The sequence below is a fragment of the Equus caballus genome, chromosome 1, assembly GCF_041296265.1.
Source record: "Equus caballus isolate H_3958 breed thoroughbred chromosome 1, TB-T2T, whole genome shotgun sequence".
Classification (NCBI taxonomy): domain Eukaryota; kingdom Metazoa; phylum Chordata; class Mammalia; order Perissodactyla; family Equidae; genus Equus; species Equus caballus.
The window spans coordinates 78,764,844-78,790,273 of NC_091684.1; the positions used below are offsets into that span (position 1 = coordinate 78,764,844).

Here is a 25,430-nt window from a genome sequence, read left to right on the forward strand (position 1 = left end):
GCCATTTCTCGCCCCTTTGCTTCCTGTTTTGAAAGTGATCATGATGCATGGAGCTATGGCAGCCTTCTTGCAACCATACAAGGCAAAAAGGATGAGGCTGAGCAACGGAAACGTTAAAGATGGTGGTGAGGAAATCAGAAAGAGCTCTCAGTCCAGCCTTAGATGGCCACCTCCAGACTTCATGTTAAATAAGTTAATAAAATGCCTTTTTTTCCTTAAAGTATCCTGATACAAATAATAAATGAACAAAATCAGAATGGCTTTAGGGTTCTCAATGACAATACTACACAGAAAACAATGAAACAACATATACAGAATTTCAAAGGGAAAAGACAGACATGAGGATTCCATGCATTGTGAATTTACCATTCCTCTGTGAAGGGAATGGAAAGTAATTCTCAGGTTAGCAATTCCAGAAAGTATTTCAATTAGCTGCTTGAAAGATCATTTGAAGATCTACTCTAAAAAAGTAAATAAATAAAAACCAAAAACTCAACTTATGGCACAAATGGTAGGACGCATTAAAACTATTTCACTGACATAGTATAATAGACTTGTGTAAATATGGTTACACAAATGAAAAGTTACTTAAGCTAATTCTATATAATTTAATTAAATAATTATATAAAATATAATTTTAACAATAATCTGTGTCTAATTCCAGATAAATCAACAAAACAAGAGAGTGGGTGGGAGAAAGTAAAAGCATATTAATTCTTCATATCTTAAAATACATACTGTTTTATTCTTGGCATTAAATCAACACTTCTCTAATTTTCAATGTTCTTGTTGAACTTTTGTAAACATAAAAAATTGCAACTAGTTGAATTAGATGTAGCTAAAAAACTTTCTTAATCACTGGAGAAAACAACTAACAAAACAAAAGGCCAACAAAGTAAAACACAACATTTTCCATGTAGAAGAAGAAAGAAAATGGTGGAAAAAGCAAGGAAGCATGAAAAAAATAGAATGACATAAAAAATTAGATAACAGACAAAACATGAAAATGACTAAGTGTCCTATTAAGTTTCAGATTGTTAGCGTGGCCTAAAAATAACAATACAAAATCATGTTGCTTATGAAAGACAAACCTATGTCAAATGACACCAAAAAAACCCCACAAACCAACTAACAGAAGACAAACGTATATCAAGAATAAGCAAAATAAAGTTAGAGATTAATATTATACAAAGTAAAATGTATGGCAGAAAAGAAAAACATGATGTAATGTCAGAAGGTAATTTTATGTTAATAAAGGTACAATCCGTAATGAATATATAAGTTCTATTCCCCAAATCACGGTAGTCAAACAAATCAAGTAGACACTCTTAGAAACAAGCACCAACTCATAAATTTGTAGCAGGAGCTTCAAACTCCTCAGTCGAGTGGAGAGTAATAAGGATCAAAAGAGTCTGAATGAAATTAATCAGGTTGCTTTAACAAGTAAATTTTGAACTTTCAAACAATTATAGACACTATAAGCCTTTTAAATAATACCCATTGTATTAACAGAAATGAGAAGTGAAGGCTGTAGCCTCTGGGGTCAGGTGCAGCTCTCTTCAGACTCGACCACTGCCTGGTTATGCCCCCTCTTGGATGCTCAGTCTCTTCATCTGTAAAAGCACAGTAACAATGAGAGTACTTACTTCAGAGGGCTGCTGTGGGAATTATGTGAGAGATGCACGTGAAGTGCTTAGCATAGCGCTAGGAACAAAAACTCAGTTACACAGGGCCGGCCTGGTGGCGCAGCGGTTAAGTGCACACGTTCCGCTTCGGCGGCCCAGGGTTCGCAGGTCTGCATGCTGGGTGCGGACATGGCACCGCTTGGCAAGCCGTGCTGTGGTAGGTGTCCCACATATAAAGTAGAGGAAGATGGGCACAGATGTGAGCTCAGGGCCAGTCTTCCTCAGCAAAAAGAGGATTGGTAGCAGTTAGCTCAGGGCTAATCTTCCTCAAAAAAACCCAAACAAACAACAACAAAAAGCAACTCAATTACAGTTAGCCACCACTGCTGTCACCAACATCCTGTCACAAATAAAATCTTCCATATATTCAGAGTAAAATCCTCAAGTTGTAAAGTTTGACTACACGATGATAAAGTGAAAGAAATAAAACATCTTAAATTTAAATAGGTAAAAAGAAAAAAAAATCAATGTCTTACAAAAAAGAAACCAAAAGTAGAATTCCAGACGAGTGAGAAATAACAATGTTTTGGTTATTTAAAAATAACAAAAAGCGTAATACTACATTTCTTAACATATAAGACAGCCAAAGCGGCGCTCAGAGACAAATTTAAAAGACATAAAGTAAACATTGAATTCTGACAGGGGTGGGACGACAGAAGAAGGCAAACGGAAGAAAACATTAAAACAGAGGCTGACATGAATATGTTAGAAAACAGCTAAACATTAGAATTTATACATAATCCTAGCATTTGGCTCTTTAGAAAGGATGAAAGAAGAGAAGGGAAAGGGGAAGAAGGAAAATAAAGCAACCAGAGACAAACCGCTGGCGTTCCTAAACAAGAAAAGAGATTTAAGAGCACACAGCACTCTGCCAACAAATCTGAACATCGAATGAAATTTACAATCTTCTGGGAAGACATAAATTATCAAAATTAAGTAAAACAGAAAAACTTATCATACATTAATATGTATGTATTGGTAGGGGTGATGTATGTACAGAAGCATTTAAAAAGTCATCAAAGGATTACTTTGATTAAAACAAAAAAACAGCTCTAAGTTTAGATGACTTTAACAGGTGAAATTCAAGAAACAATTCCTTTGGAAAGAGACTTGTCTTAAGCATCTTCTTTTTAGATATTTGTTTTAAATTCACTTTACAAAGTTAGCATAAAAGTGAAGCCAAACCCAGATGAAGGCAGGAAGAAGGGAAGAAGAGAAGAGGGGAGGGAGGGAGGGAGGGAGGAAAAGAGACCATAGAAAATTTCAATTATGAATCTTAATTCAAAATAGTAGCCAAACTCAGGAATATGTTGAGTAAATTCTAGTAGATTCTCAGAACCAAATAATATACTGACATTTAAAACTGTACTTCCTTTCAAATGAGTGGGTAAAGAAGTTTTTCAAAGACACTGTTAGCATTAAAAAAGAAAAGAAACAATCTCCATTTCCATCACCAGAGAACTAGCTAAATAAACATAAAATTGAATATATGAAGCCATTTGAAATGTTTACCGAGTGAAAAAAATAGACTGCCAAACAGCAAATACAGTATCACATTGTTGATATAAAATTTCATGCATCTAAATATGGAGGATGTAAGAGACAGATCAGGAAGGACAGTCACAAGAATGCTAATGCTTACCCCTGCCTACTGGGCTTTTTAGATAAAGTTAAATTCCTTTTAACTTCTTGGTATGATTTCCTTTTTTTTGAACACAGTAAACATGTATTTACTTTTTAAAAGCTACTGCCAAAAGAAAAAGAAACAGTTTAAGAAATTGGGTGTCTTTGGGGAGGGCCTGCTCCAAGGCTGTCCTCTGCAAGGTGGAACAGATCATTCTGTGTGGATCCTTAATGTTTAGATGAAACAGAGATACATTTCAGAGATTTCAGCCACTGTTTGCCTAACGTAAGGTTTGCCACAATCATCAACACCCCCATCATCATCTTACCCTAAGCTCCTCAGAGTTGGTACTGCTTACACCCCAGAAGGGACAAATCCGAGGGATCTTTTCCCTTCAGGAGGCCATGACAAAGGTGTCCTCAGATGATGACAACACCATGAACTTGCCTCCGAGGGTGCCTCTTTGCAAACAGGATTCTAGAGTCAGCAGTGCTGAGTCATTTCATAAAAGTAGCTCCAGTGAGATGGTGGATGTAAGCAGGTTCCTAAGTACACCCGGAGCTACATTTAGGTGCTAAGGAATTTCCAAGGTGATCCTTGGACCAGAGGCCCTCCAGGAGATTGAGTTGGTTGAAGAGTATTTCAGGTGTTTCTACTCACTTTTACGACCTCTCCCCTACCATCTAATATACCTGAGAGCTAATATACCTGGTAATTTGGGTTGACTAAATCAAAATATGGTAATCCATGAATAGGCTCTGGTCCCTCCAGGACTAGCTATTTATCTATCATGTGGCAGCAGAATGACATTTCCTTAACTACTCATCTTCACTTACCTAGAGGGGGTCTATAACCTCTAATCTACAATTCCAAAATGTGAAACCCCTTAAAAAAAATTTGTATCAGATTTGGTGGCAAAACCTGACCCCCACTGAATTTGTCTGGCAGTAAAACCTAACCTGAACTGATGTCTATTATCTTTATTCATTCCAATTCGTGTGAATATTCATAAGTTTTGCTGCAAAGATATTAGTGTGTCTGATTACAAGGTATTGCCCCAGGATTAACGATATTACCTAATAAATTGTGAATATACCATAATACGTATCTAGAGTTATAAATATCTGAATTCCCCACAAGTTTAAATGAGGGACAGGGGAGCCGTATGTATAATCAGATAGCTCTGCCCCCAAGAAGGCTACTAAATACCTGGAGAAAATGTGTGTTCAGTGATGAATCACGGAAGCCCCTCTGGCATGTGATGCAGACAGCCTTGGGGGTCTCCAGTGAGGGTAGCAGTCCCCAGGTATGGGGCTAGTCAGAGGTGGCCCCGTGGAAGCAGCAAGGTAAGCTACATCTTGAGGGACACTCCCATTTAGAAAGGCTCAGGAGGAAAACGGAGAATATCATGAATGAAGACAGAGCAACCAACAACGCATACTTGGAAAGAGTGCTGACCCTGCTTGCCTGCGTCCACCTTCAAGTTATGAGGGAGATGGGGGGATGAGGCAGGGCCAGCTGCTGCGGATGTTTATGCAAGGCCACAAGGGTGAAGTCCAGCTGCTGGGGTCTTATGTCACTTTTTGCACAGGAAGGAGCAGGTAGGAGGTTGCTTGGGGAAAGTGGTTCGGGGAGATGACCCGAGTCTCCTGAGGCAGGCACTGCAGGAATTCTGAGGGAGGAGCCAGAGAATGGGCCAAGAGTGGCACTATGGGGAAGGGGCTCATTTGAGAGGGATCCCAGGAGAACAGAAAGGCACTCCTGGCCACCTGGGCCCCTCACAGTCCCACAGGCCTGTACATATTAGACACCTAGAATCAGGTGGCCAGGGCACTGCTTTTTTTCCAGTCCAGAACAACATGCAGGGAATCCTCCAGTGTCAGCACATAGCACTTACATATGAACATCAACAACCAGAAGTGCCTTGGCCTTTGTACTTAATATTAGAGAATTTAAAAAACAACTACCAACAATGAAAAGGTGTTGATTTTCACTGATCATTCACTGAAACTCAACGATCATCATTAAGGAGAGAAACTCCAAAGAGAACAAGCCTAGGTCACAGAGGCCTATGTGGTAATCAGAAAGACCGCCATGTCTAGTAACACACATTCAGAGATGGATAACAAAACGGCTTTAAAGACCATCTGTAAATGCTACAAAATCTGAAATGTACAACTTCTACCCAGGCTTGTCCCCTGAATTTCAGAGCTTGAGTATCTCCATCTGCCCACTGGACATTTCCACCGGGAGTAGAGTTCCCCTCCTTCTCTCCCAGCAATGCCTTCCTGATGATATCTGACGTTCACGTAGTGCCTACTATGTGCTAGCCCATGCTGAGTCACCAACAAGTACTAACTCATTTATCCCTCACCACAGACCGAGGAGACGCCCATTCTTATTATCCTCCACTTAGACCGGAGGTCATGCAGGCAGTAAAGAGTAAGTCAGGATCCCAACACAGGCAGTCTGGGAGTGGCACCCATGCCCTAACCATTAGGTGACACTCTCCTCCTCTCAGAAAAGAGCAGATTTATTCTTCAGGTTACTCGGCCAAGAACCTTCCCATCATCCTTCACCCCCTCTCTTCCTCACACTCCACATCCAATCCTTCAGCATATCTGTCATCTCTACCTTCAAAACACATCCAGAATCCAGCCACTTCTCACCACCTCCACTGCTAGCCCGTTCCAAGCCACCAACATCTCTCAGCTGGATCACTTCCACAGTTTTCCCTGCTTCTGGACCCGCCCCCAATAAGCCTGGTGTTAACACAGCAGCCTTGAGAAAACTGATCCTTTGCAAACCTAATTCAGGTGATGATGTTCCTCTGCTCTCAAATCTGCAGTGGCTCCCATCTCTCTCAGAGGAAAACCCAATGTCCTCACAATAAGCCTCCAGACTTCCCAGGGTCTGCTCTGACTCCTCCCAGATCTCCCCCTTCACTCTCCCCTGAGCCCTCCTGCCCAGCACTCTGGCTTCCTCACTGTCCCTGGACACACCTGGCACATTCTCTTTTTGGGACTTTCCCTTGCTACCTCACCTGATGGGAAATCCCTTCCCCATTATCCAAATGGTCACTCTCTCACCCCCTCCCTCAGGTCTTTGCCTACATGCCTTCCTGTCCATGACACCTTCCCAAAGCACATCTTTATCTTTTTCTTTCAGCTTTACTGAGATCTAATAGACATACAGCACCGCAAAAATGGAAGGTGTACAGCACAATGACTTGACTTACATATATTGTGAACTGATTACCACAATAATTTCAGTTAACATTCATCATTTCACATAGATACAAAAAAAAAGTTGTTTTCTCGTGATGAGAACTTTTAGGATCTACTCTCTTAGCAACTTTCAAATATACAATACAGCAGTGTTAACTATAGTCATCATGTTGTACATTACATCCCCAGGACTTATTTATCTTACAACTCAAAGTTTGTACTTTTTGACCACCTTCATCCAATTCCCCTATCCCTGACATTCTGCCTCTGGTAACCACAAATCTGACCTCTTTTTCTATGTGTTTTTTGTTTGTTTGTTTTAGATTTCTCATATAAGTGAGATCATACAGTATTTGTCTTTCTCTGTCTGACTTATTTCACTTAGCATAAGGTCCTCAAGGTCCATCCGTGTTGTCGCAAATGGCAGGACTTCCTTCTTTATTATGGCTGAATAATATTCCATTGCATATACACACCACATTTCCTTTATCCATTCATTTGTTGATGAACACTTGGGTTGTTTCTACGTCTTGGCTCTTGTGGGTAATGCTGCAATGAACATGAGGATGCACCTATCTCTTTGAGATAGTGATTTCATTTCCTTCAGATATATACCCAGAAGTGGAATTGCTGGATCAAATGAAAAATTCTTAATTTTTTTGAGGAAGCTTCATGCTGTTTTCCATAGTGGCTGCATCAATTTACATTCCCATCAACAGTGCACATTCCCTCTTCTCCACGTCCTCACCACCTTGTTATCTCTTGTCTATTTGATGACAGCCATTCTAACAGGTGTGAGGTGATATCTCATTGTGGCTTTGATTTGCATTTCCCTGATGGTTACTGATGTTGAGAACCTTTTCATGTACCTGTTGGCCATCTGTATGTCTTTTTTTGAAAAACGTCTATTTAGGTCCTTTGTCTATTTGGGGATTTTACAAAATTGAGTTGTATGAATTCTTCATAGGTTTTGGATATTGACCTCTTATCAGATATATGATTCGCAAATATTTCCTCCCATTCCATAGGTTGTGTTTTCATTTTGTTGATCTTTTTTTTTTTTTTTTGCTGTGCCTAACCATCTGTTTAACATTGGACCCCTGACCCTGTACTCTCTGACCTCCACCCTTATTTTATTTCTCTCCATTGCATTCAACATTCTTATATCATATAATTTAATCATTTATTTTATTGCCTTCTACCCCATCCCTCAAGTTAAGGTCTACAAAGGCAAAGATTTTCCTTTTATCAGTTTTGTTCATTGCTGTTTCCCCAGTGACCAGAAAAATACCTGTCATATAGTAAGCACTCAAGTACCTGCTGAATGAATGCAAGAGTAAATAGAAATCACCACTGAGTATAAAACTCCAAATCCAAGTGCAGTATTTCTACTGGGATATTTTTCCTTCTTTTAACAGACTTGAATTTCCAAAGACATGGATTTTCTCTCATCATTGTCAGATGGAAGAAATCACAGTTGATTCAATACGGTTCAGAGGAGTGTTATTTTGAAAGTTTGTACTTTTAATTTTACAGACTGAAATGGGGATCTGGGATCTCACAGATTCCACCACTAACATGAACACTCCAGAGCACACAGGAGCTGGTCGACTCCACTAGTGAGCAGGCAGACATTTTGGCCTAAGAATGTAGGTACCATAACTTGACAATGCTGCTGTTGGTTCCAAGCTCATCAGAAAAGCAACAAGTAATCTCTGAAACCACATGGTTCCAGAAAAAGTGAAACATATAGCCTAAATGAAAAAGTCAAAATACATTTCATACTGTTTTGACTGCTTCCTAAGATACACAAAACTCTCCCGTTAAAACAGAAGTTTTTTAATGGTTCCTTGGTGACAGTGAAGAAATGGGTTTAAGTGGATGGTTGAAATAGGACAGTTTGTTCAGACTCAAAGATTGATCTCATTTACCAAGTGACACTCTGATGATCCCATTTTTCCTGGTCTAATTTCTCTCTGAAATAGGTGGGATGGCTGTTTCAAAGAAAATTCCCCTACTGTTTTTGGTCAGTAATGAAACCTTCCGATGCTATGCTGCAATGAGAAGATCCACCTACCCCTCAACGTAACGAGGCATTCTTTTGATGTTGTTGTTGTTAGTAGAATCTTTTTTATTCAGAAAAAAAACACCAAAAACCAAAAAAGTTTTCCAACCACACACAGGAGGGGTATGGGTAGGGGGAGGTGTCTGTCCATCCAGCCCCGGCCCCCAGCCCATGTGGTTTTGGCAGCAATAAGGTATGTGGGGTAATGGCCCCAAAAATAAAAATGCTGTATGTGTGTGTATGGGAAGGGAAGGAAAGGGGTGCAAAAGCAGTGGGGAGTGGTGTAGGGAAGGGACACACGAGGTCAGTACTGGGAACGCCACAGGTGGGAGGCCATTTCATAACATTTCTTGTTGATCATACCACTGTGGACACCTTCTTTGCCCATCAACAGGACTAGCGTCTTGGCAGTCATGGTGACAGTGATGTTGAAGGTGGGGGATCCGCCGGTGCTCTTGGTACGAAGATCCACGGTAAATTCCCCATCCTGCAGCAGTGAGTCCCGGATCACAGGACATTTCTGGCCCTCAAGAGTCAGCCCATTCACGAAAAAACTTGACCGGTCTTTGCTAACCAGGACACCAACCTCAGCTGGCGTGATGTTGATGAAGGTTTTCCCGGGGACGGCGGCCCAAACGGAGGGCAAGTCCTTATAGCCCACGATGGCCGCGTCCTGACAGGTCCCGTCCGCCATGAGGTTGTCGATGTAGGCATTCCACCCGGCCACGGCGCTGCTGCTGGGGCCGCGGGCTGGGCTCGGGCTGCCGTAAGGAGGCATTCTTATCTGGGAGGCTAAGTGTCTGCCCTCAACATCACACACATATCAAGAGCAAAGCTTAACAGAATAACAGCTCATTCTTTACTCAAAGCTGATTTCATATATACACAAGCTGACAGTCACATACAACAACAATACAAAAATACCCTGTACTTGTGTAGTTACTTGTGGTTTACAAAGTCCTTTCACAGATATCTGAGCCTAATAACAATGTGTAAGATGGGCAGGCATTATTATTGCTTTGCAGATAAGAAATCCAGGGTTTAGAGAGATTATTGTTATTTATTTATTTATTTTTGAGGAAGATTAGCCCTGAGCTAACATCTGCCACCAATCTCACCTGTTTTTTCTTTTTTGCTGAGGAAGACTGGCCCTGAGCTAAAATCCATGCCCATCTTCCTCTACTGTATATGTGAAACACCTGCCACAGCATGGCTTGACAAGCAGTGCATAGCTCTGCACCTGGGCTCCAAACTGGTGAACCCTAGGCTGCCAAAGCAGAACATGTGAACGCCCTAGAGAGGTTATTTTGACCTTAGTCTGGGAGTAAGTGGTAGAGCTGTTAACAAAAGCTACACCTTTCAACTTCGAGTCCACTGCTATTTTTGTATACTCTCATTCAGGAGAGACACTGCTTCTCAGGGCAAAATTTATGAACTGTCAAATTCGTACTGAATTTGGATTCCAAAAACACACTCAGGTTTTTCCTGCTTTCAAGGATAGTAAAGCTCCTTGTTATCAACCTACCCGCTGAAAACAATTAGAAATTTTGGATGAAACACACCAAAAAATCTATTTGAAGGCATTGGAGAGTTAACAAGGCAGCCAGGTGTTGCAGGGCCAGGTTCCCAGAAAGAAGAGAAGCCCCTGAGAGTAAGGCCAACATTCTCTGACCCTTGTCCCCTTAAGCAGTGTGAAGCCAAGTGGATGAATAAGCCAGGTGGCTGAATAAGCAGAGCAGAAGTGATGGCTTTGCAGGTGGGCAGCCAAGCTAAGCTTCTGTAGGTGAAGTGGGACTAGAGAGGCCAGAAGTGGAGGTCAGTGCTTGCTGAGGAAGAGGGGCTCTAAGAAACACCCCAGACTTCCAGGCAGAGTCCCAAAGGGTTACTTCCTAGTTGCAAAAGAGAATTGGAAACCACCAGCTCTCTACAAAAGACTGAAACCCAGCTTTACACCAGCTCAATTCAAGTCTTGATCAAGGTGATCTGCCTTATTTTAGCTGCCTGCCGGACAGCAAAACTAAATCCTATTTGGAGGATTAAAACATCAGCTAGAGCCTTTAACTATCTCTATATTTGTTCATACACAACAAAACACAATAACCAAGATTAAGAATTCAGTAGACAGATTTAAATGCAGAATAGATACAGCAGAGGAAAAGAATGGTGACTAGGAAGGAAGGCCAAAAGAAATATATCCAGATTGAAGCACAGGGAACAAAAAAGAATAAAGACTACAGAAAAGAGCATCAGAGGGACAGAGAACGTGGAAATTCTGACAAAGACATAATTAGGGCCGAAAGGGAGAGGGGAAAGAAACTGGTGCACAAGAAAAACTGACAAAAGACATGAAGCCACAGATTTAGGAAATTCTACAAACCTCAAACAGGTTCAATATGAAGAAAATAACATCTAGGCACATTACAGCAAAACTGCTGAAAACCAGACAGAGAAATTTTTTTTTGAGGAAGGTTAGCCCTGAGCTAACATCCACTGCCAATCCTCCCCTTTTTGCTGAGGAAGATTGGCCCTGAGCTAACAACTGTGCCCATCTTCCTCTATTCTATATGTAGGACGCCTGCCACAGCATGGCTTGCTAAGTGGTGTGTAGGTCCATGCCTAGAATCTGAACTGGTGTACCCTGGGCTGCCAATGGAGAGTGCATGAACCCAACCACTATGCCACTGGGCTGGCCCCCAAAGAGAAATATTTTTAAGACAAGCAGAGAAAAAAGTTAAAATGCCCTCAAAAAGCCAAAATAGACTAACAGTTGATATTTCACCAGAAACAATGGAAGCCAGAAGATGTAAAATGTAAAAGAGCTAGAAGTTACTGTCAACCTGGGATTGTATACTCAGTAAAAATACTCTCCAAGATGAAAGTGAAAAAAAGAGGTTTTCAGACAATAAAGGGACAGAATTCATTGCCAGCAAATTGGCACTAAGAGAAATACTAACAGAAGTTCTCAGACAGATGGAAAATGGTTCCAAGTAGAAAAATGAAAATACAAGAAATAAGAAAAAATGGAAATATAAGAATGTGGATAAATCTAATGGATATTTGCTGCAAAAAAAAATAAATAAATAAAAGGTGTTCTGCCAAGTTTACATATAGAGAATTAAACCATACGACGATAAGAGCTTAAGAGAGGATTGGAGAGTAAGTGGAGGGTAAAGTATTATGAGTCTGTGCATTGTCCAGGAAGTAATAAATTAGTCATTTATATTAGACTCTAATGAGTCAAGAATGCAACAAGCTAATAGAGGGCGAGATACTTAAGCCAAAAGAAACATGAAAGGAAAGGAACAGGAACACAAAACAAGTGGACAAATAGAATGCAGATAATGAGATGCTTGTGTTAAACTCAAATATACCACCAGTACTTGCATTACATGTAAAAGGACTAAATACTCTAAGTAAAAAACAAGATTGTCAGAGTGAATTAAAATCCAAAATCCAACTATATACTACTTATATAGGAGACACACTTTAAATAAAAGGACACAAAAAGGTTGGAAGTAAAAGCATGAGAAAAGATACGTAATGCAGAAATACTAAACCAAAGATAGCTATCCTGATATTGAGCAAGACAAAAAGTGTTACTAGCAATAAAGAGGGCATTTCATAATGATGAGGGTCAATCCACCAAGAAGATAACAGAGACTCACCAATAGGTCTAAAATACAAAGAACAGAGTTCTTAACATAACCTAGAGCTGGTTAATTAGCCTTCCTGGATGACGCAAGTGTCTTGTTAGCTGTCTGCCTCTCCCACTGCACTGCAAGCTCCCTGAGGACAAAGATGATCTTCAGGTTCATCACTGTATTCCTGCGACGTTGGTGGAAAGAAGGGACCAAGGAATAAAGAAACAAAACTACATTACTCATTCAGAACCATCCCATGTCTGCCCAAACTGCAACCAAGACTTACAGCTGGGGAAACGGAGCCACATGTGCGGGCAGGCACTCCGAGATTAAGCTTTGAAAATATGTTTGCTAGCACTTTTCAGAGGAGACCTACCCCAGGCCCTTCGGAGATGCTAACACAGAGACAAACTGTATCTCTACAGTCTAGGTTGTATATTCTCTCCTAGGTCCAGTGCATTCTTGATTTTAGATGCAGACAAGGCCTGATGTTAATGGTCAAAAGTGGAATATACAAGGGGAAAAAGAAAAGTGGTCTGTTGTTGAAAACCTGGAGTTGGTTATACAAAAACACTAAAAATAAAAACAAAAGAACAAGATGATGAATAACAGCGTGGCTTTGGTCTGAATTGTACACATAAAGTGCAAGTTAGTCCCTGGGATGAGTTGGTGGGGGACTCATTAAAACAAAGAGCCTGTAGCTGGCTCTGTACGGCTGCCCACGTCGCCTGCATCTGCTGACCGCGTTGCACTCTTACAGCGCAGGCAGAGGGGCCACACTGACCAGCACACAGGCACAAGTCTCACCTCCCCAGCTGCACAGACAACGGTCCATGGGAACAGAAACACAGTGCACTCTTCCATTGCGTTTCCTTGGAGAACCTGAGACTGGAAAGAGAGAAACAAAAACCTGGCTGCTTCTCAATTTCTCAGGAATTCTGTCCGCATGTGGCCAGATGGGAATGCAATTTCTCTCAAGAATTTGGCTGCAAGCTACCAATACCCAATTCGTCCTGCTTTTTAGGGGCATTCAGGCCTCATGCCAAAGACTCACGCCTGAAAACCGGGACTATAAAGGATGCTCTGAAGGGCAAGGCAGCAGCATCTAGTAGTCAGAGCTCTGAGCAGGGAGTGTAGGTACTTAGTGCTCCAATTCCTTCAGTACTTCCTTTGTTCAACCTCAGGCAAGTCGCCTAGCATCTGTGGCTCAGCTTCCCCATGTGCCTCACAGACGTGATAAACGTCTTAGTAACTTAGTCACGGCTTAGTAACTGTAACATCCCATGACTCCCAGGGCGCGGGAAGGGTTCCAGATACAAGGTGGCACTGTAAGAGGGCTAGAGACATCCAACCATCCACCAGCCCCTCAATACCCTCCTCCTGACAATGCAAGAAGGAGAGAAGCTGCCTCTGCCCAGCAAACTGGGGCCACAGCCCAGTGAGTCTGACTCCTGGGGGAAGCTCCTGCACCTTCTAGAGGTGAGCTCTGGATTAAGGTGATTCTGGGGACTGCGTACGATGTTATCAGCAGAATCATCTCCCTACCTCCTTCGCAGGAGCGCTACATAGGTTAAATAAGATGAACACACATAAAAGGCTGAGCACAGGTCATGACACCAATAAAGTGTCCAGTAAATGTTTTGTTATTGTTGTTATGGAATAGACGCTTAAGGCTTGCTGTTATGCCAAAGCCAAACCCCTCTGCCCCACAATCCACAAATGCCAATAAGGCCACCTAAACCTAGAGCAAGCAAGTGAGCCTCTGCCTAGAGAAGTGCCCGCCCCACATGAATGCCTCCTCCGCCAGGACCCTGCCCGGCAGGATGTCCCAAGTTGGAGGTGGGTCTGCAGAGTAGGCGGCCAGGAGATCCTATGCGTGAGCTTGTTGAGCTGCAGAGGGAGCAGATACTCTGGCCGGCTTTGCCATGGAACAGCAGCCACGCCGCGAGGCTGGCTGCAAATGTTTATGACACAACTCTTATAAGAACAATATGAAGTGAAAATAAAACCCTGGGCCCCCTGAAATGAGACCCCCTCCCATGTACCCACTAATAAGGAGCAGTGTGACCCCCTTCAAAGCTGGACTTCTCATTGTTTCCCCAGATTTTCTGCCCCGTAAAAAGAAACCTCCGAGTCCCATATTAAGCGCCTTCACTAAAGCTTCACTACAAGCTGCTGAGTTTATGTGGAAACCTCTTTCTTGGCTTCAGCGATGTTTACTCTTCTGAATAACAATGAGAAGCTTTGGATCATATCTTTCCCCACAGCCCTTAATCCTGATTAGCCACTCAAAACAACTGACAGGACGCTGACATTCCAGCGGGAGTAAACAGCCCAGCCGGTTACTTGAATGCCTCTCTCTTGCTGAAATTTTCTAAACAACAAAAGAAATAAACAAATAAAGGCCCCTCAAGAGTTCTGATCTCTCTTTGGGCTGCGTTAAAGCCAGACATTTAAAAAATTGGTCAAAATAGAGGCCTTTAATGACTCTTCTAAATGAAACAAAACAAAACCGTACAATTATAATTTATAGATTGAGTATGAACAATATGCTCTTGATTTAAAGCCTGCCAGATAAACCTATTAGGTGTGTAACTTGGACAAACTTCTCTCTGAGAAAAGGTTCCCCTGTGGGTATCCGGGTGAAGCAGCTCCATCCTCAGGAGCAATATTTCAGATTTAAACACAAAAATGCTTCTAAATCCTTCAATTTTAATTTAGTGATAAAAGGAAAGGGTGGCAACACTGGGAGAAACTTTCTAATAAATTAACTTTTGAAATCTGAAGCAAATTTGGTCCTTTACCAAGTGGTTCTCATTTTTAAGGGACTTAAATAAATGAAAAGGAATAGTGTTTGGCTGACAGGGGAAAGAAGAAAACAAGATAATGTTTTTTCCACTAAAGGTTTACTTGATTTTCCTTATGTAAGCAATTTTAAAGTAAACCATCTCAAGCTTTCCCCAACAGACAGAATGATATTCCATAAACTTGCTGGGTTCTACTCCATTTCTGTACTTCACTTTCCTGTCAGGTGGATTTCCAGGCAAAAAAAGAGAAGAACCACCCAGAAAACAACACAAACTCCTTCTGAGCTGGATTCTGGAAAGGCTTTAGCAGGCAGACAACCAGCTCCTTAACATACCCTACTCTAAAGAAGGCAGAAAGAGAATTTCTCCCCTGGGGCCACCTACAAAGTGAGATGGTACTCCAAGTACTGGCTGTGCTTCAAATTCATGGCTGAAGACCTCAGCGCCGGAGTCATCGACAGTGCAGTCCTGGGCCTCTTCTTATTTGAGTCTACATTCATTGCCTTGGGGATGACAGCCAATCTCTTGGTTTTAAATACTATCTGTATACTGACCATTCCCAAATTCATGTTTCCACTAAGACCTTTCTCCTGAACACCAGCCAAATATCCAATCACCTACCAAACAGGTCCTCCTACATTAGAAGCTTAATGCATCTGGAACTTACATGTCCAAATTTTAACTCCTAAAGTGTCCCCTACACCTGTTCCACTCACAGCCTCCCTCATCTCACTTAAGATAACTCCACCTCTCCCCTTGCTCCAGCCACAAACCTTGGAGCCATCCTCTAAGCCACGCTCCTCATTCAGTCCATCAGCCCCTCTTGTTGGCTCCACCTTCGGGACGCATCCAGACCTGACCACTTCTCACCACCTCCAGTGCCGCTTCCCATTACTTTTTGCTGGGCAATAACAACAGCTTCCCAAAGGGAGAGGAAATGAGTAGTCTGAAGAAGTGCCTTCAAAATTCCCATTGGTTCGGGCTGGCCTGGTGGCACAGTGGTTAAGTTTGCACCCTGTGCTTCAGCGGCCCAGGGTTCACAGGTTTGGATCCTGCGCGTGGACCTACCACCACTTGTCAAGCCACGCTGTGGCAGTGTTTCACGTACAAAATAGAGCAAGAATGGCACAGATTTTAGCTCAGGGACAATCTTCCTCATCAAGAAAAAAAAAAATCCATTGGTTTAATCTGCTTTTAACCTTGACAATTTATTTGAAATTTCAAATAACATTAAATGAGGTGGACAAGCATTTTTTTTTTTGAGTTGAGAAACTGTACTCTCAAGAACAGGATGAGCTACCATCTTTCTAAGAGAGTCTAAAATTTCCTGCACATCATATCTAGTATTTCACTCACAGCAGGCTTTCCTATGTTCCTGCTTCTATGGAAATATTTCTTCTCGGCAAAATATTTTTATACACTTAAAAAGGTAAATAAAACATAGTCCAAAAGTGTGTGGGTTTTTTTGTTTTGATTTGTTTTGTTTTTTTGCAAGGCTCTGAACCCTGGATTCCTTGTACCTCTCCCAAAGGACAGAAAATAAGGGGTGGACTGTAATTGCACTGCTTTCCACTCCTGGGAGAACACAAACACAGTGCAGTTATTTAGGGTTCATCTTGGGGTTTATATGATCTCTACTGCTTAGAAATCTCCCTTTCGTTTGCCTTTAATTCTTTGATGACTCTTAATACGATGAATGACTTACTCGGCACTCACTACATGCCAGGCACTGTGCTAAGTGATTCACTCCCTCAACAAGTATTTGTTGAGTTTATTGAGTGCCAGAAGCTGTCCGAATAACAACCTTGGATATAGGAACTCACTATCCTAATGAGTAAAGACAGACGAACAGGTAACTTAGTAAAACACATGGTGTATAGGTGGTTATAAGAATCATGGAGAAAAATCAAGTGGGAAGGGGCATGCGGACAACTGGTGAGGCCGGGGCTGCATTCCTAGGGAAGGTGGTAGAGCGGCCTTGTTAATGTGGCTCTCAGCAACATCTCAGGGGAGGAGGAGACAGCCCTTGTGAACATCGTGTTTAATCCTCACAGTAACCAGCTGTAGTAATGTTACAACATCCTTCAGATGATAAAGGCCACAGAATTAAGAACTGGAGAATCTGGGATTTTGACCGAGGTCTATGTGACTCCAAGAAACTTGTTCTTAATTAACCTCCACCTGCACTGCTTTCAGATTTATCACAAGTAAAGACTGAATTCTACTGGGCAAGCATTTCCATAGGCCTACACAAAGGGAAAGGCTGCAGAGACCAAAAAAAAAAAAATGACATTTATATAGGAAGTGTTTGAATTAAATTAAATACTTTAATACCTCTCTCTTAGATATACAGGGTGAAAATTCAAAGAAGTAACTTGATCTCCTTAACCTGACGTTCAACAAGAATGTTATTCTAAAGCTTACACTTTGAGGACAGCACATTGCTTCAGTTTAGGCATCCAACTGACTTCGGATAGACTTTAATTTAGCCCAAATCCAACAAATGTGGAAGGCATCCCAGCTGCTCCTTTAACACATGCAAATGAAAACAACACAGTAGCTGCAACTAAAATTAAACTCACCTAAAATGCATCCCACCATGGGATGAATATTCAAACATCTGTTTGGACAAACTCATATTTCAAAAACTGAAAAAAAATATATATATAGTTTTGAGGACTTTTAAGGGACTTGCAATGGAGGCAGACCCCCAGCCCACAAACTGATGAGCCATCAGAGGACGGTATTTTCTCTCAGCTCTAAGGAAGAGTCTGGAGAGGCAAAGTCACAGTGGGAAAACCAGCTCTTAAACCAAGCAGTGAAGTGAAACACACACCATCTCATGGAGATGTAATTCCAAGCAGTCAATTCAAGTCACCAGGTAAGATTTTTAAGCTGGATTCTGCTAGTAACCACTCTCCTGAGTTTAGACCAAGCCCCCTTAAATGCATATTGACTCTTTCTGGCCTTAAGTCAGTTGCTCCTAATCACAGAGCAAGTTATTAACATTTTGGGAGCCACAGTTCCTTCTGTGTGCCATGAAGACAACCCTCATGTCCAGCACCAGGAGTTGTGGGGACTGCGTGAGTGGATCCCTGAGGAACACTCGGCACAGGCAGTGTGGGGATCCTGTTAGCCTGGGGACAGAGGGTGGTGAGGACACACACATCTGGGACCCTCTCCCCAGATATGCAGGCATGTACAAACCTTGAAATTGTGCAACACAGCTTCAGGACTTTCACAGGGTCCCAAAGCCCCTGCATGGGCTCCCTGTGGGTCCTTGGATGCCAAGTCAGCAAACCCTATTTCAGATAGGGTATTTAACAGTTAACCATGCAGACCTGAACCAGGTGCACAGCAGAAGGACTGAGTAAAGCTGCCTTTTAAAAAAATTAATGGATTATAGGAAACGTTAAGCAAAGACAATCTTCTGGACTGGATTTAGAAAAATGATGAGATTCTTAATATTACCTACAAAGTATACGTTTATATATTGATCAGATGTTTCATATATTAAAAATCTCTCTCACACATACAGTTCCCTTGTCCGAAAGAACTGTAAATCTACATATTTATGAGCTGCTGTGGGTAAACAGAGCTGACTAGAACCCAAAGCAAGCTGTTAAGAAAAGGGAGTGAGCAGCTGGTAGTTAACTGGTGCCTACACTACTGGTAAAGTTCCCTGAAAGTCGGAAAGAAAATTCCTCTTTCATTGTATGCTATCAACTTATAAAACAAAGCCCAACTTTAACATGTGTTCACGTGTAATTTAGTTGGCTTTTTGTCTCTCTTCAGCTTACCCTCCTCCCACTCCCTGGAATGTGCACCCAGAGAAACTGGACCTCTTGCTGGCTCTCTGGAAGCCTAGAGCTGCCCGTCACGGCCTCATCACTGCCTCCTTCCTGGATGTCTCCGACTCACTCCTCCTTGGGGCCCTTCCTGACCCTCCCACACTCCTGATTTGGAACAGACAGTCCCAGGCTGCATGCCCTTGCTTCCTGGTGCACCTGTCATCCCCCAGAAAAGAATGAGACTTTTCTGACTGGAATCCCAGCACCAAGCACGGAGTCTGAGTCGTAGTCAGGGTGTCATTCACGCTCTGTTACATGATGGATCACTGACTCTAAAAGTAACCTGGTGAGCAGAAAGCAGACAGGAACATAGCTGCTCTCCAAAGGTGGCTCCTTATTTTTTAATAATCTGGAACAAGACTAGCCCTCTAAGGATCCCAGTGTGAACAGCCTCCCAAACAAAGACTCCTACCAGCAAAGCTGAAAGGTGTAGAATGGCAATGAGGGTCATGGATATCAGTTTCCTGGTAAGCGGTGACAAAATGCGTGTTCCAAGAGTCTGGAGACTCCTGAGCAGAGCCTGATGAGCCCTGGGGTGCCTCCACGCTCAGGTCCCTAATCCCTGAAGAACTGAAGAAGGATGCAGACAAGAGCCTTTCTCCTTAGCACACGGTGTGGTGAGACACCACCTGTCCCTCCTGTCTCCACGTTTTTGCTCAATTTAACACCTACCCTGCTGCATTGTTTCTTTCCCCTTTCCAGTCTCTAGAACATTTCCAACTTAAGTTGTCCCAATAAGCAAGAATTTAGATTTTCTTCCTTCCAACAAGGTTGTGAACAACAAAAAATTATGCTTTTTTGTGAGCTGACTTTAAAAATAACAAGTGATCAGTAAACATGAAGCCAGTAATACAACTTTCTCTTGCTGATCCCCCCATGCTCTGGCCAGCAAGCCACAGCCTCCAGATGCCACCATGGGCACCTGAAAGACTAGAACTTAACGCCAGCTGGTTCTTTCACTTCCTATGAGTGAAGTTCCATTGTCACATGCTTCAGAATTTTTCCTAGTTTTATGACCCCCTAAAAATAATACATGCTCAGTTTCCCGGAGTACAGAAAATTTTAGCTTCACAGTAAAAGCTACTCACTGAATTATGGGAAAGCAAGCGAAGCCCCAGGCTGATGCTCAGCTTAGTACTTACTGGTCATGCCTGGTGTCAGGTATGGCTCTGTCCATCCGCAGCTTATCACTTTCCACTTGGTTGAATTTGTTGCGGGCATAGGGATCCTGCCCAGAGCGGACCATTGTCCCTCCAACGTAAGCTTCCTGGTTGAAGTCCCGCCATCGCACTTTCCCTGGAAAGAGCAGAGCAAAGGGTGTGGGATGAGGGGAAACCAGACCAGAGTGGTCACAACACAGACTAGAGTAACAGTGTTACTTCAAGAAATAGTGCTAGGGCTGCTGCTTAGGGCAATTTTAACCACAGACTAGCTGGAAACAGCCCAAGCCAGCATCATCATTGTCTCTAAACTAGAAAACAGAATGCTTATAGTTTTCAACATGAAAATTAAAGACTCGGCTGTCAAGTATTTCTCTAGTGAACGAAATTCTCTGCCAATCATGCATCCCTGAGTATGGTACCATTTACACTTTGATTAACAGAGATTATTATTATCTGCTTCTCCCACCTTTCCAGGGATTATGGTAATACCAAAAAGTGTCTCAGATATGGTGAAAAAGATAATGTACAAATTAAACATAAGGTATCCCACCATGTAACATTAGGTAATACAAAAATTAATGTTTAAACAAAAAATAGTACCCCCAAAGAACAGGATTTCAAAATACCCCTCTGTGAGGCCTCCTCAGGGATGCTTCCTTACAGCTGTTACCATGTCCGACCCCACAAGGAGGCAAGTGAAGCCATTCCCAGCACACACGTGCCCTGGCACACTCACACTCAGGTACACACATCTTGGCGCACACACCCCAGCACATACACTCCAGCATGCTCACGCTCGCTCTGGGATGGAACAGAAGCCGAGGCAGCTGGCCCATCCCGCACACATTAGCCCTGACTCAGTGGGTCAGATTAGCTGCTGTTGCCTTAGAATGCCACACAAGGTGCTCCACCAACACAACGCTAAACCAGGAAGTTTTATTAGGATCTGGGGTTGGGGCAGTGCTGGAAGTCGACTGGAATCTAGATGGAAGAGCACTGCTGAGTAGGGTAACCTGGACCAGCCTGGGTGTAAAAAGGCAGAGCCATGGAGATGAACAAAGGCATCAAAGCTCCAATAGAGGGAAAGGTGGAGGAAAAGTCAACTCGAGGCAAAGAGAATACTTAGGCCTTGGTGTCCACCATGGGTGTGAATCACTGTTCACCATTTGCTACCTATATGGTTTTGGGCAAGTTATTCTTTCTTTGAAATTAAGTTTCCTAAAAATAAATAAATAAAATGAGAAAGGTTTTTCATGAGGATTTCAGGGCCTACTTTGTGCCAGTTCTGTAGATATAGCAAACTCAAACCAACCAAACTCAACAATAAAAAAAGAAAAACAATAACAACAACCCTGTCCCCATGAAGCTTATAAAATTCCAAGTGCTGTGAAGAAACATAAGGCGTTAAAGGGGCGGGCAGTTCTGGGGTCACTGTTTTATATAGGGTGGTCTGATAAGGCCTCTCTAATAAGGTGACTCTGAGCAGACACTTGAAGCAAGGGAGGGAGTGGGCCATGCAGCCCTCTGGGAACAGCACAGGGAACTGCAATGCCTTTGCCTGGAGTGGAATTGAGCTCACCTCTTCAGAAACCAGCCTGGAAGCCAGCCTAACTAGAAAAATGTGTGAGGCTTTGGTCAGAGAGGGAAGGAAGGGTTGCTGACAGCTACCAAAACAGCAAATATGTGAGGCAACTGCTCTCCTGCAGTAGGTCAAACGCTGGGTGTTGAGTTAAGATCGATCACATGGTTATGATACTATAACCGCGGTATAGCCACCTTATAGCCCATGTATCTACATACATGCTTTCCCAACACGGGTCCCTCTGTCCACAATCAAAAGAACATCGTGCTGCTGTCTCCACTTCAGAGATGAGGAAACTGAGATTCAGTTATATGTGATTTGTTCAAGGCCATAGAGTAAATTTTCTATCTAAAAGCTCATCCACTTCTTGTTGCAATTGTCCTGAGAGGTCAAAACTCCCATCTCATTACAGCTGATTGCCATAGAAATGATGCTTGGGGTCACAGAGGTCAGCCTGTCAAATGGGAAAGCAGTTCCAAAATCCATGTGCTCCCTGGCTATGGCAACGATCCTGTGCCCCTGATAAACACACGGCTACGGGAGTCAGTGGAGGGTCAACATTTTCTCCACTTAAGATAAAATGTTTCCCAAACATTTTTTTGGAAACATGTTTTCCATGCTAGGCAACCCTAGAAACAGAAACGTAACACGAGGGGTGTTATGTTCAGTGGCTATACACCCAAGCCATTGATTGGTGTATCCAGTCACGGGCCACATAAAAAGGTTTCAGTCAACGACAGACTGCACATGTGACAGTGGTCCCATAAGATTAGTACCAGATAGCCTAGGTGTGTAGTAGGCTATACCATCTAGGTTTGTGCAAATACTTCTTGATCCTCCTCTCTCCCCCTCTGCCTTCACCCTCATATACTCTCAGGGATAGGGAAAAAGTCATCATCTACTTGTGCTCAAGAGCACTCGGCCCTTCCTCCTCACTGCGTTAGCTCATCCCCTCGCAGAGTAATATAAACCGTGAGCCTCAGCTAAAGTCTATACCTGCAGCACCTACCATAGAACCCAAATGAGCTGGTTCCTACTAACTTGTTTAATGGCCTGAACACCCTTCACGGCAGCAGGAACTTGGAATATGGAGCCCCAACCACAGCCAGAGAAGAGATCATCACACAAGAGATGTTTCACCTACAATTCTCCCTACACCCCACTTGCCTCTCACCTGGAATACTGAGGACAGTAAGAGCAGCGGTCAGTGCACCCTGGTTCCATGTGAGTCTGTGTGTGGGCAGAGCAGTGGCTATGGGGGAAGGCCTCTGCGAACTCTTGGAGCTTCAGTCCTCTCCCACCTGTACCTCCCCTTGTGCTGTCAGACCCCCACTCCCCATCTGGGATAAGACATGAGTACAGCAGAGGGTTTTACAAGATGCCTAATGTCAATCAACTGTGGGGCTGGCAATGCCCCTGACTTGAATTCAAGCCATTGGTGTATATAGTCATGGGCAGCATAATGACGTTCCAGTCGATGATGGACTGCATACATGACAGTGGCCCCATAAGATTAGTATTATATAGCCCAGGAGTGTAGCAGGCTATACCTTCTAACTTTGTGCAAGCATAATCTGTGATGGTCACACAACCATGAAATTGCCTAGTGATGCATTTCTCAGAACGTGTCTCCATCGTTAAGTGACACATATGTTGTGCTAGGTGATGACTATATCCTGTTGGCTCCTGCAGGAACAACGAGCAAAAACAGACCTGATGCCTGTCCTGTGGAGGTCATGTTCTAGGAGACACAGAGGACAGATAACGATAAAATGACCATGCAAATAAATGTATCATTAAAAACCAAGCTAAGTGCTCTGATGGTGAGAAAGCTAGTTCTATGGAGTAATCTAACAGAGGAACCTGATGGAGACGAGTGATCAAGCAAGGCTTCCCTACGGAAGGACTATTTGAACTGAGATCTAAACAACAAGCAGGACAAACACAGGAGAAGCCCTTTGCTACTTTCCAGAAACGCCAGCTTCCTTGTTAAAGGAACTGCAACTGCAGGGACCCCTCGGAGGCACCCCAGGAACTCCTTCCTTTTGACACAGGAACATCTTCAACAGGACTATTATGGGCCCTGCTGGCTTTGTGGTAATTAATTTTCCCAAGGCACAAAACCATTTACTAGAGACAGATTATAAATGACTTTTCTTTTATAAAAGCTTAGCAACATGTTAGAATAGAGCAGGGACTTTCTAACATGTTGGACTGTGACACACATCTTATATCACATCCCAGATGTCATGATGCAAACATATGCACAACTGAAATGAAGGTTTCACCCTTACTACGCATGAACAGATACAGTATATGTGTTTAATATGGGTGTGCCTCATGAAATTGGCTTCATACTCAATGATGGGTCACAACCCATGATTTGAAAAACACTGGGCTGAAGAGCCCAACTGATCTCTAGAATAATAGAGATCAGTTATTTCTGTGTTATATAGAGTTGCTTGGGTTGGAGCCACCCCAAGAGGCAGAGGCAGGAAAAGCAGAGAAAACAGGGTTGTCAGAGGGAACACAGGCCCCACCCAACCCCAGGCAGGAAGGGAAGCAGCAGATGCAGAGACAACCAAGGGTTGGACAGGTCTATGTTAGAGAGGGAGAGAAACAGTCAAAACAACAGACACAATGTCTGAATACGCGGACTTTAAAAAAAAAGACATTCATAAATCACCTCGTATTTCTATCACCTCTTTAACATTTTTAGAAAGAGCAATAGAAATGAAGAGCTTTAGAAAACAAAAAATATCTGAAAATGGACTTAGCTAAGCAGAAGCAGCAGACAGAAAATATCCCAAAGACACAAAACTTTATAAGAGAAGGCAGAAACTAGCATCATCACCCAAGGTCACAGGAAAACAGAACTCCATTTAAATAACATGAGAGGAGAAAGAGAACATTACCCTAAGAAGGGCTGTGAAAACAACTTGCTTATTTAAATGAGGCTATCAAAATATTTGCGAGGAAATTTACTTCTAGAAGACAGACTTCTCTTAGACATGGTCTTCAAAGCTGATGGAGAAAACGTGTGACCTTGTAAGTGTTGAAACCTCTAATTCTGTAAAAATGAGATACTTCCTGGACGGGCAGGGGCTAGGATGAGGGTTCTCACCCCACTGCGGCCAAGGTCCCAGGCAGCTTCTCTTGGTTCCCTGTCCCCTTCCATGAACACGTGCAGCCAGCCCAAGTCCTCCTGGCCCTTCAAGGCCACACACATGCTCTGAGAAGCACGTGGCCCTCTGTTTCCCGTATGGCACCTGGCACACTCGTTGTCTTCCCAGCCGGATTAGGAGGTAGTTCCTCACACACACGGACAAACCTCCTATTTTGTTCAATTTTTCACTCTCAGGACCCGAGCACACTGCGTGAGCAGCACACAAACACTTGTCCACTGATCTATACTGACGGCCTCCTCCTAGGTCCATGGCACTTCAGGCTGATCATAAAAAGGTGATGCTGCTCTGAAGAACACAGCCTCACAGTGGCTCAGAAAGATCATATCATTATGCTGTGGACATCCCATCTGAGAAACGTTCTCACCCTGTGCTGGACCGGGTCTCCTAGCCCTCCTTCCATTGGTTGCAGACATTTTCTAAATGGTGCCCTCTCGAGTCCGCCTCCCACGTCAATGGGGAAATCAGTCACACCAGCGGTGGAAGTGCAGGGGAACTGAGGGCACGGGGCCAGCTGAGAGTGGGCCCACACCAACAACAGCAGCATGGACGGGGCTTGGGGACCATAGCCAGCATTCATGGGGCCCGAGCAGGGGCAGC

General features: G+C 43.0%; 1 protein-coding gene and 1 pseudogene across 8 annotated transcripts in view; both read right to left on the reverse strand.

Moving 5' to 3' along the window:
* GALNT2 (polypeptide N-acetylgalactosaminyltransferase 2) overlaps positions 1-25,430 on the reverse strand; it is a 198,447-nt gene that overhangs the window by 53,581 nt on the left and 119,436 nt on the right. For 4 of the 8 annotated variants that reach the window (XM_023646248.2, XM_070228184.1, XM_023646250.2 and 1 more), the window contains 2 exons: positions 20,043-20,196; positions 13,050-13,130 (listed from right to left, as the gene is read on the reverse strand). In XM_023646248.2, the coding sequence (XP_023502016.1) occupies positions 13,050-13,130; positions 20,043-20,196 (235 nt within the window). The remainder of the gene's footprint in view (positions 1-13,049; positions 13,131-20,042; positions 20,197-25,430) is intronic. The other 4 variants (XM_023646249.2, XM_070228192.1, XM_070228190.1 and 1 more) reach the window with 1 other exon arrangement.
* On the reverse strand, positions 6,980-11,514 carry LOC102149616 (profilin-1 pseudogene; annotated as a pseudogene).